The sequence below is a fragment of the Mastomys coucha genome, unplaced genomic scaffold, assembly GCF_008632895.1.
Source record: "Mastomys coucha isolate ucsf_1 unplaced genomic scaffold, UCSF_Mcou_1 pScaffold15, whole genome shotgun sequence".
NCBI classification, from domain to species: domain Eukaryota; kingdom Metazoa; phylum Chordata; class Mammalia; order Rodentia; family Muridae; genus Mastomys; species Mastomys coucha.
The window spans coordinates 12230893-12242570 of record NW_022196897.1 but is presented as its reverse complement, the minus strand read 5'-3'; the positions used below and the strand labels follow the sequence as shown (position 1 = coordinate 12242570).

At 47.9% G+C, this 11678-nt stretch overlaps 1 protein-coding gene across 18 annotated transcripts in view; it reads left to right on the top strand.

The window, feature by feature from the left end:
• Cacna1b (calcium voltage-gated channel subunit alpha1 B) overlaps nucleotides 1–11678 on the top strand; it is a 168944-nt gene that overhangs the window by 111532 nt on the left and 45734 nt on the right. For 12 of the 18 annotated variants that reach the window (XR_004118471.1, XM_031369258.1, XM_031369249.1 and 9 more), the window contains 7 exons: nucleotides 1990–2116; nucleotides 5177–5306; nucleotides 5622–5681; nucleotides 6763–6869; nucleotides 7435–7446; nucleotides 9419–9515; nucleotides 10839–10999. Coding sequence is in view for 17 of the 18 variants with exons in the window: in XM_031369258.1 (XP_031225118.1) it covers nucleotides 1990–2116; nucleotides 5177–5306; nucleotides 5622–5681; nucleotides 6763–6869; nucleotides 7435–7446; nucleotides 9419–9515; nucleotides 10839–10999 (694 nt within the window). In the remaining variant the exon portion in view is untranslated. The remainder of the gene's footprint in view (nucleotides 1–1989; nucleotides 2117–5176; nucleotides 5307–5621; nucleotides 5682–6762; nucleotides 6870–7434; nucleotides 7447–9418; nucleotides 9516–10838; nucleotides 11000–11678) is intronic. The other 6 variants (XM_031369260.1, XM_031369259.1, XM_031369265.1 and 3 more) reach the window with 1 other exon arrangement.

Genomic DNA, 11678 nt, shown 5'->3' with positions numbered 1-11678 from the left:
GGCTTGTTAGATCACCTGGAAGTGTGGCTTTCTCTGTGTGTTGTGGGACTGGCTGCAGAGCTTGTGCCGAAGGTCTGCTCAGAACACTAACCCAGACAGACCGGAAGGAACCGGAGTCACTAGGCTGGCGGAGTTCCTAAGTGCCTGGTCCCGCTGGTCCCAGTTTCTCCCAGTGTTGGGACAGATGTTGGTTCCTGCTTACCTCTGATCCTGGGTGTGTCAGAGCACCTGGGAGTGGAGCTTCCTCTGGGTGTTGTGGGGAGGTCTGGTGTCTTTATTTCATTTCTTTTTGAATAATTTAATTCTTCAACTCAGATTGGTTCTTTTCCTACTGTACTTATTCTTGCCTTTGCATTATTTATTGGGGAGGAGTTTTTTAAAAGGCAGAGTTTTTTTGTTTGTTTGTTTGTTTTGTTTTTTTGAGACAGGGTTTCTCTGAATAGCCCTGGCTGTCCTGGAACTCACTCTGTAGACCAGGCTGGCCTCGAACTGAGAAATCTGCCTCCCAAGTGCTGGGATCAAAGGTGTGTGCCACCACTGCCCGGCTAAGGCACATTTTTAAAATAATACTTTTTCTATAAAAGTAGTATTGCTCATCATGGAAATGTTTTGTAAATGTTAAGAGTGAAAGTATAGTTGTTCCAGGAATCTGCTCACAGCCAGCTCTCTTGTGCCCTGTTCACTGAGTGCCTCTGCTGTGACTGGGCTCTCGTGGACAGGAAGCATGGTGCTCATGTTTCTCTTCTGTTAACTTACTATTTCAGGTATCTCTTGTGTCCTGTAAATTCCTACCTGTTTTCAGGATCCTTCCTGGGAGGATTGAGTATTTTTGTGCATTTCCTGTGGTTGTATGTTTTATAATTTTTCACTATTAAAGATCTTAAAAGACTCTCTCTACCGCCAGAGATAATGTCTTATGAATTAATAGAATGTTGTGGGGTTGATAAATATTACCAATTATTTTCTCCAAAAGATGTCGACAGGAAAATTTGATAGTGTTCATTTAAAAAATTTTTTTTTACTTTGAAGTACTTGCCAGCGGGCGATTGGCTCTGGAGCCAAGCTCGATGCTTTGCTATAGCTGTTTCTTTCTTCATATGAGTGCTAGGGATCAGGCAGAATCCGAAGTCTCCACAGTGGCTTTGCCATGGGTGTCTCCATTTTTGTTGCTCCTTAGTATCTTCTCTGGTTATATGTATTCTTTAAGAGTGGTAAAAAGATTTGGTAGTGGGAGGTGGTAACCACACCATTCTCTCTGATGTCCCATGGTCTTAGTAACCTTGTCATCCATCAGAATTGAAATAATGCACTCCTATAGTTTAAAATAAAGAATTGAGAGAAATATGTAGCTTACCTAAAAAGGAAGTGACTCCTGGCTGTTATAACCTGGGGAGCTGAGTTTGTGGGCACAAAGATGGGGGTTGCTGAGAGAGCAGAGGAGGGGACAGTGGAGAGGCAGCAATGAGTAGGAGTCAGGGAGGAGCCCAGAGAATTGGGTCTTCAAGTGGGGTGGGTGGCTGGCAAGGCCTCTGTTCTCCAGAGCACCGAAAGGGAAACCCCAGGCCAAGTCAAGCTAGACTTGGATGATAGGGTTCAGGGAGAAGCTTAAGGTTTATGGGTTCCAGGAAGCCCCTTGCTTTGTCCTGTCTTGCTGCCCAGAGATCTTCTAGGCAGAGGGAATGGCTCACTAGGTTCTGGGAGACATTGGTTTCCATATCAAAGGAGCGGTCTCCATGTCTCTCACATCACAATGTAGGAGGCAAGCAGGGCCCGCTAGGGCTTCTGTGTCAGAGTGTCCTCCATCTCTAGGTCTGGCAGTGGTGCTGCTCCCACTGCCTTGGTCATGAGCTCTGCAAAGCCGATCACCCTTCCTTGGCTGGGCATGTGGCAGTCTGCCTCATTTGTCCATGGCATGGAGCTGGGAGAGACCCATGTGACATTGCTTTATGTGCTTAAATCTCCTAATTTTGAGGCCTTGTGTCCTTGTAGGTGGTAACATGGACCTGGAAGGCCAAGCAGAGGACAAGAAGGAGGCAGAGGCTGATGATGTGCTGAGAAGAGGCCCCAGGCCCATCGTTCCCTACAGCTCCATGTTCTGTCTCAGCCCCACTAACCTGTGAGTGCCTTTAGTGCTCTGCCTTGTTCATGAGTATCTGCACATATTAGCTAGCTTACGTGGGTTACATACCTTGTAGAGATCAATGCTATACATTTATTGAACATGCTTGTCTTAGCAGTCACGTGAGACACGTTTGTTACTTTATTTTATAGGCGAATACACAGAAGCACAAAGTTTTGTGCCTTGTATAGATATAGAGCCAATAGTCGTGGTGGTAGGGGTTGGATCAGATGCCTGACAGTTACTTTCAGAGCTTGTGTAGCAACTTTCTCTATGTGGCTCCACATAGGAACGTTTTTACATTTGTTAAACCCATAGCTTCCTGCATTTACCTTCCCACCGGTGCCATTGTGTGTCCCTTCCCACACTGGTCATGACTTATCATCCACTCATCACTTTGGTATCTCATCCATCCAAGCAGTATCCACATGCAGACAACAAACACTGTATGCACTAACGTACAGTGATGACCAAGACAGGAGAGACTTATCTTCATGGACAGCATGTGGTGTTGTGGAAATGGCAAACAGGCAAGACGATGCAGTGATAAATAAGATACCAGACAGAGATGAGAACTAGTGAGGAGCAAGTGGAGGAGGGATGTGGGCTTCTGGCTCTGCTAGAACTAGTGAAAAGGTCAGGTCAGGGTCTCAGAGGGAAGATGGGATAAAACACTTGAAGCAGGGGAGGGGGAAGAGTCTGGGTAGAAAGAGAGGTTCAAGCCCTACAGAAGCCCACTGACCAGGGCCAGGCAGGCACTTTGCAAGCAGAGTGGCCATCACTTCTTGGCTGCCCTGCTGCACCCCCACAGTTTTCCAAGAATTCCCACACAGGTCTCTAAACAGAGTCCTGTTGTGGGAAATATTAAAGAAGAACTGCCAAGTTCCCGAGCTCCATCCAGCTACTGTCTATCTGCCAACTCCTCTGGCAAGGCTGGAGCTCCCAAGTTCCCTTCGCTGCCACTCCAGCCCCGCACAACAACCGTCCACACCCCGTGGTCAGCCGCCACAACACCCAGCAACCAAGTAGAAACAAAACTTTAGAAGCTTATAATTAACAAGGCAGATTTATATATTAATAAATTCTCAATTCACAAGATGCACACACAATAATTTCAGAGCCAATTGATAATAATACAAGCTGCCCACCTAGATCAGACAAGTTTTCCCAATTATTCTATTCTTATATGATATTCATAACTACCTGTGGCTATTTAAAACCATTTGGGATCAAGATCTTCTTCCTGTTCGTCCGTCTCCATCTTGACTTCCCCTCTCTCTCTCCTGAGTCACTCTCTGTCCCTGTAACTCTTCGTGCCACCTCCCTTTTCCCTGTGCAATCACAGGCCTCCTGCTGCACTAATATTTTAATGTAATTCAACAGAGGAAAATCCTGCCACAGAGTTCCTCTTTCTTTTCCACCCTTTACTCTTTCATCCAGCACATGTTTCCTGGGAGCTTACTCTACTAGGAGTGAACAGTAACAGAGACATACCTTGCCCTTGACTTCTCTGGAGTGATGGTGTGTTGGTGAAGCAGACAGATAACTTAAGCACAGCAGAGAGATGTAAAATGGGGATGGGGATTCCGGTGTTCTGGAGCAGGCAAGGAGAGGGATGTCTCAGTTGAGTGTGTAGGATAAAGTGGAGAGGGTGTTTATGATGGTCTGGAAGCAGAAGGCAGCTAGTTGGAAAGACAGTAGCTACATGAAAAAGACACTCCCTTTCATCCTTTTTCTTTTGGAGGACTGGGCGTGGTGAGGTTCTGTCTGACCACAGTTCAGTGCTTCCCATTGGGGTAAAGGACCAGGAAAGGAGACTGGCTAAGAGATAGACAAGGAGGACTCGATGAGCTATGGCTTTGGCCATTACAGTAGAGACTTGGAAGTGAAATGTTTGGGAGAAATTTTCAGATGCAGAATATGATGATGAATTAGAAATTAGAATTAGAAATACCATCTGTAAGGGAGATATCAGGAATACATGACCTCCTGTTTACTGACAAGAGGCAGGGTAATCCATGAGACCAGAAGTGTTTTTGGGAGTCTGGCTGAGCTGTGGGGGTCCAGTTAGCAGCTAGATGATGTAGAAGTAGGACATCTGGGATATCAGGTGAGCTGGGAGCACAGGTGAACAGTGGAAATGTAGCCATAAGCTGGGTGACTGAGTTACAGGAGAAGAGGGCATGCTCAGGGGTAAAAGGCCGGCACACTGCTTGGAACCTGGGGAGAGGAGAGTAGCTTTGCAGGGTAAGCAAAGGGTTGCAGAGAAAAAGGTGGGCAGTGGGTGGCTGGGATAACCCTGTGGAGCCTGCTGAGGCACTGCTGATAGGAAGAGAGATGCCTGTTCCACCTGCTGGGTCCGTGGCTGTTCTTTCTTGTCTGCCATATGGGTTCATCCCTCCAACCAGGTCAAGCGGCTGCTTTAGGACTTGGCAACTGAGAGACTCTGGCTTATTTATCTCTGCACTACTGAGTTATGATTGCTCACTAGAGTGGACCCTCTTGTAACCAGGAACTTGGCTTTCTCATTGATGCAGAGTAATGTTGAAAACCAGAGGGCCTGGTCAACTGAAGTGGGAGGCAGTAGATGGTGGCGTGTTCACGTGGAGCTCAGGACTCTCAGACACAGTTTTCACTCCTCACAGGCCCAGACACTTTAGGGCAAGAATGGCCTGCTTTCTGCCAGGCTGGTGTACTAAAATACTTCCTTCATGGAACACCCACTCCTTCTGCTTTACACGCTCTATGATAGGCTATGTGGTTGCTGTCATCTGCTCTTGGGCACAGCATACAACTGAGTGGAGGCAGCCATGCTCCCACAGGATGTTATTCACCAGCATAAGATCTAGCCTTGAGTTGTCGTTTGCTGATCCCTGACCTGACATGCCTTTTCTGGAAACTCTGTCCCTTTCCCCAAGTTGCTGACCATTTCTTTACCACAGAACTAAGGGGCAGAGTTCCACAATGCTGGCAGAGGGATATCCAGTGAGCGCTTCTGTGGGTAAGGTTGACATATTCAGGTATTGGCCGATGGTGACCTGAGCTTTGTTCTCATAGGCTTCGTCGCTTCTGCCATTACATTGTGACCATGCGGTACTTTGAGATGGTAATTCTCGTGGTCATTGCCTTGAGCAGCATTGCCCTGGCTGCAGAGGATCCTGTGCGGACTGATTCATTTCGGAACAATGTGAGTGTTGTAACAACTGGGCCACTGCTAGGCTACAGAGGTGCCAGTGGACATATTCCCAGGGTTCAACGTGGATGGGATGGTGCTGGTGTCTTCTTCCCTGATCAGACATCCTTATTCCCTCTGGGTTATGAGAACCAAAGGTCTGGAAAAGCCTATCTCCTTTAGCTCTTGTTTTGTAAATGTGCTAGAGTTAGCAGGGCAACCACCAAAGAATCACCAAAGGGTCCTTCACAGAGGGTTGCCAAAGATCTGGGGAGAAACTAGGAGCCAATGATTCAGACCTGCCTAAAGTAATGCCACTTTTGGTTCTAGGCTTTAAAGTACATGGATTACATCTTTACAGGAGTCTTCACCTTTGAAATGGTCATAAAGGTGAGATGTGGTGGCTCCTGCAGCTTCCGTGGATGCATGTAATGTGTGCATCGGGCATGTGTTTAGTCAGCAGATGTGCACACATGGGCATGGGTTGTGTGTACATGAAATATTTTGTTACCTAAAAGCCTTAGCAGCCACCAAGAGTCCCCAGTGTCGTGCTGTTCCATGGAATGCTGCTGGGGTACTTGGTCCTGCTGTACTTATCTTCCAAGCATGGAAATTTGGGGCTTTATTTGGTGTGTGTGTGTGTGTGTGTGTGTGTGTGTGTGGTGTATATGTACACTCAGCCTCCCCTCCAAGGTTGTCTCATAGCCACAAAGAAAGAGCCATATGACAAAGCACAGAATAAGAGCAGACCTTAGAGAGAGATGTCAGGCACACTTTTAGATGCAGAAGACTAAATTTCTGTAGGATGTAGACTAGATTTGCCCACAGGCGAGAGTCTGCCATGTCATCACAACTTGTGCTTTCTTTTCAAGGTAACTTTGTCCTTATCTGGCACACAGAGATGTGCATTCAGTGCACTGAACTACACACATGTACATACAGATCAGTGCAGCTGAAGGCGCATGTGCACTTCTGTGATTATAGTCAGTTCAGAGAGCCTGTGCGCAGCCTGCTTTGCACACACTTGCAGTCTGGGAGGAAGGGACCAGCTTACTTTGCAGGTGAGGATGTTGAGGTATTTGCCAAAAATCACTGTAGCAGAAAAGGAAGAGTTAGGACATGATGGTCTGATCAGCTTGTTCTTTCTCCTGAACCAAGCTTTCAGGTCCGGACTACGTGAGTTCTCTAAGGGAGCATGTCTGTTACTAGAGAGGGGTTGCAGGGGAGACACTTCTCACCGCAGTGGGGCTTTAGGAAAGGTTGGAGCCTGTACTCTGTAGAAACATTGAGGCCAGGTCCTGTTGAAGCCATTTAAGAGTGTGACCTGTGTTTTATCCCCTGTGAAGGTATGTAGAGTGTTTAAGATGCACTGTATAAAGACTCAAAACCATGTCCCTCTGTGGCTGAGGCCTGCCTCTGCCTCTCTTTTCCTTATGTACTGCATACTCTGGTGTCCGCTTATCCCCTTTAGATGATAGACTTGGGCCTGCTGCTGCACCCTGGGGCCTACTTCCGGGACCTGTGGAACATTCTGGACTTCATTGTTGTCAGTGGAGCCCTGGTGGCATTTGCGTTCTCGTAAGTAAACCTTACATCTGCTCTGATCAGAGGACCTATCTAAAACTACAGTGGGGTGTAGGAGGAATGAGCTCATGTTTGCTCTATAGCTGTGTAACTGCAAGCAATGCTGTCCTGCCTTCTTGGGGCTGGAATGTGGTTCTGAAGACTGACACCATCTGTTCCTGACACCCCCTGTGGTCTGGGAACTGGCTGGGATTTGGGGCATCTGCCTTGCTCCTTTGGAGTCTGCTTGCCTGCTTTGAGGTGACTGCCTGAGTGAGGGATTGGTGTATTTTTACCTCAACTAATAGACATCTTTGTTTGTTGGGGGTATGAGACTATTCTCTGATTCCTGTCTTGGTGACCATCAGCTTGGTGATATTGGGACTAGAGCCTCCATGAGAGTCTAGGTAGGGCAGGCATAGGTGATGTCGGGAAACTGTGGGATGATACTTAAAGACAAGAATGACCCCAAAGGGAGGGTCTGTACTTCTCTGGCCCTCAGATGGGCCAATGCAGGAGTGTGTTCTGCCTCCCACACTGACTCTGTTCTCTTTGTCTTCTTGATGCTGGACTCGGGTAGGAGCTTCATGGGGTAATGCCTCCCCTTCCTTTCATATTGCCTTACATCATGGCACGCCTCAGGCCCATCCATCATGGCCTCACGCCTGCTCATCCACCTCCACCCTGTTTAGGCTGCATGTTTCCTCCCAGGAGCCATTCCCAGGCCATCATCATTCCTGCCATGCCTGTGGGGACTGGGCTGGGCTGGGCTGGGCTGGGCTGGGTTTGGTTGGGCTGGGCTGGGCGTGGTCAGCCTTGGTAGGGAGGTCCTCAGTGAGCAGGGTATCTGTGTAGGTGTTGGAGGATTGAGCACTGGCCTGGACGGTAGTGAGGAATCTGAGTAGGAGCTGCCAGCAGTGACCACAGTCCATGATGCTGGACATCCTGAACTGTTTTTACTCTCTGGCAATGCAGCTTTCTTTTCTCTTCCATCTGTTCAGTCCCCTTCCCAGAACCTCCCAGTGACTCCTCTGGGTGACTTAATGGGCCCTCTGTCTAGGACAAAGGAAATGAATTGCTAGAGTCTCAGCAAGGACCCTGGCAGCACCAGGCAGAAATGTCATCAGAGAGGCTCCAAGATAGCAGCAGGAAAAGGATGGGTCTCAGGCTGTAGCCTCTTGAGTGAACAAAGAAGGGAAGGCTTGAGCTCAGAGAGTGGCCTTCAGTGGACAGTTCTTGGAAGTCTCCCTCCATTTTTTGCCACCCTTCCTGGATGGTCTGTGTCCTGGTGTACTGGAGATGGGTTAAGGTGGGTACAGGAGGTATTAGGTGACAAGGAGGCAGGTTTTGTTGATTGTGTAAATAACCCAGCCCAGGATAACCTTGTACTTGCAAGCCTTCTCCCTGAGCCTCCATATTTCTGAGATTCTGGGCTGTATTACCATGTCCAGCTTTAAGGTCAGTTTGATCTGATGCTGAGATGTGGGGCTGAGGAAAGGGAAGTGTGGGGCCGTATCTTTCTGTTCCTATGAAGGAGGCCTGGGATAAACAGCTGCTTTGCATTGATCCTAGAGCTTTGCTGGAGCCTATGGGAAGACTTAGCCGTACTTGCTCAGAGATCTAGATGGGAAGTGATGTCGGAACTGAACTGGCTAGGAGAGGGCTCTCTGGACGCAGGAGACCTCCTTACTTGTAGGCCTGGCCCCTGACTGCTGATTCCTGCTCTCCCCAACCTCCACAGGCACAGGCAGCATCTGTGTCTACTCTGGTGTGCAAAGGGGTTTTAGTCTGGTTTTTCTAATCCTGGACTTTTGAGCTTGCAGCTGGTACCTGGAGTTTTTCCTGTCTGTCTCCCCCACTTGAGTTCTCCTGTCTGCTCCTTTCTTGATCATCTTGTTATCTGGCTGCTTCTCTGGCTCTGTCTGTCTTTCTCCTCCCTATCCCCTAACTATCCCCTTTCCCTGCCACTTTTCTCCTCTCTCCCCCTCCTCTCTCAATTCTTGCCCCTTTCTTCTCCTTTCCCTTTGGCCCCTCTCTTCTTTCTTTCTTCTCTTCTCTCTCTATCCCACTCTAATGCAGTCTCTGGCATTGTCTCTTTATTTGAATGTCTCTTTCTTACTGTCCCCCACATCCCTTTTGGTCACTTGAGGAGTAGTCAGGTGGCCTGTGGGGCAGATGCCAATAAAATCCCCATAGTGGCAAGCAGGTCAGTGGCTCCTCTAGTGCTTGATAAAGCATAATAAGCAGGCTCACAGACCTCTACTCTGTTGGTTCGGCAGCGTCTGTCAGGAGCCCTGGGCAGGTGGAAGTAGCCATTACAGCCATGAGCATGGGCCTTTGCACTTGAGAAATCAGCTTCCCTATTCACAGGCTGTGCTGCTCTGATTTGGCACTGGCTCTAGCCCTGTTCTCAGGCAGCCATGGGAAGACTTCCCCCACTGAGCCCTCTATATGGAGCCTGAGACAAAATGCACAGGGCTTTATTAGACAGACCAAGAGGACTGGTCAGAGCTGGAGTCACGCCAGCACTCTGCCCGCCAGCATCAGCCACTTCTCCCTTCTAGAGGATCCAAAGGGAAAGATATCAATACCATCAAGTCTCTGAGAGTCCTGCGTGTCCTGCGGCCCCTCAAGACGATCAAGCGGCTGCCTAAGCTCAAGGTTGGAATCTGGAGTTGGGGATTAAGAAGTAGTGTGCTGTACATGTGGGTACACTGGTGTGGGGGTGGGTGCATGTGCACACAGATTGTTCACCTGTATGAGGGGGCAAATCTTGCTCAATTCTAAGACCCTTCTCCAAGGATGACTGTCCCCAGCAGAGGACCTTCTTCCTTAGCCACTAGCACCAGGTAGGCCACTGTGGCAGGACAGGGAAGAACAGAGGACACAGGATTCAGGGGTAGATGTCAGGAATCAGAGATTCCAGAAAGCAGCTCCTGGGCTCTGTAAAAGATGGTAGGTACTGCTGAGTTTCTGGATGAAGGAAATGCAGTGTAAACCCAATTTAATAACTAGCTTGGGCCAAGAACAACATGCCTTCTGTGCTTTTACTCCTTTCGCTCTTTAAAACATATTCAGTAGATTTTCATCAGCTTAGACATTTAAACCTCAGAGAGACACTAGTCAAAGTGTAAGGTAAAGGAAGAGTGGCCTAGCTCTTATGTATGAAGTGATATGTGGGGAAAGGCATCAGGGAGTCTCTGAGCCAAGGCAGAATTTGTACTTGAGGCAGCAGGAAAAAAACACAAAACAAAACTTCATAGCATGGATGGGCCTGAAGCTTCCTTGGCCCAGGCAGCTGGCAGCATTGGGAGTTTGCTAACCTGTGTTACTGGAGATTGCCATGAGTCATCAGGGAAGCCTGAGGCAGATCAGCTCTGGGTTCAGGGTGAGAGGATCTTCAGTCACATCTAGATTCCAGAATACCTTCGAATTCTCTGTTCTGTGGTCCTCAGGGACACAGTCCCTTGTTTACAGCTTTAGTCTTCCCCTATATCAATGCTGTTGCTGGCCAAGGACAAAACTGGGATGGTGCACAAGGTTAGTACATATCCTGTGTACAGGCCTGGGCAATCTGCCTCCTTCCTGAGGCCTGGCTCCAGCGTACTGCTAGGCCAATTTTCTTGAGCATCCAGGTGGCAGGTCTGGTGCCTCCAGCCCACTGATAAAAGCCAGGATGACACTCCCTTCCTGTGAGAAAGACAGCTGTTAAGGTAGCTTGCAGTAGTGCCTTCTGTGGCCACAGGTTAGAGAATCGTAAGGGGTTCTTGAATGCTTCTGGGAGTCTGGGCTTTCATATTCCTGAGGTTCTGAGCTGGTCACTGTCCTGTTCTCTATTTTGATCCCTTCTATCCCCTTTCCTAGCTTACTTCCATCTCCTTCCCAATCTCAGTGACCTAGCTCGCCTTAATGACCACTCAGCTCCACTATGGCCTCTCCTGTGTGGGTACACTCTTGCATGACTCTGTTCTCTTCTCCATGCAGGCTGTGTTTGACTGTGTGGTGAACTCTCTGAAGAACGTCTTGAACATCCTGATTGTCTACATGCTCTTCATGTTCATATTTGCCGTCATTGCGGTCCAGCTCTTCAAAGGGAAATTCTTTTACTGTACTGATGAGTCCAAGGAGCTAGAGAGGGACTGCCGGTAAACTGAGGCCTAACCAATGCAAAGCTTTATGTGATTTGCATGCCTAATTCCTTCTTATGGCTTAATACCAGCTCTGTGATGTGCTGAATTTTACTTGACAGCTGGTATTTGGCTTGTCTCTACCTTTCAGTTATTGCAATGAGTGCAGCCATCAACATGTTTGCACAAATTGTTGTTTTGGTAGGTGCATGTTTTAATTTCTCTTGGATATATACCTAAAGGCAGAACTCCTGAGTAATATGGGAGCTGTTCTACTATTGGAAGAGATGCCAGATGGTAATCAAAGTGGCCGAGCCCTTCTGCATTTCTAAGAGTGCTATTTTCCATACATCCTTACCAATACTTACTATTTCCATTGCTTTTATTTATGTGCGTGTGTGTAAGGTGGTGGCAGTGCTCACATGGCACAGTGAGTGCAATCATAGGGCATGTCCCTTCTTCTACCATCTAGGTCCCAGGGATTGAGCTGAAGTGGTCAAACTTTGTAGCAAGCACCATTACCTACTGAACCATCTTGCCTGCCCTGGTTGCTTTTATTTAGTTATATTTATCCTAGGAAGAAAGTGATACTTCAACATATTTTTGATTTATTTTTTTTCTGATAACTGATGATATTGAACATTATCCATAGAATAGTTAGTCTTTCATATGGCTTCTTTGAAAAAAATGCCTGTTT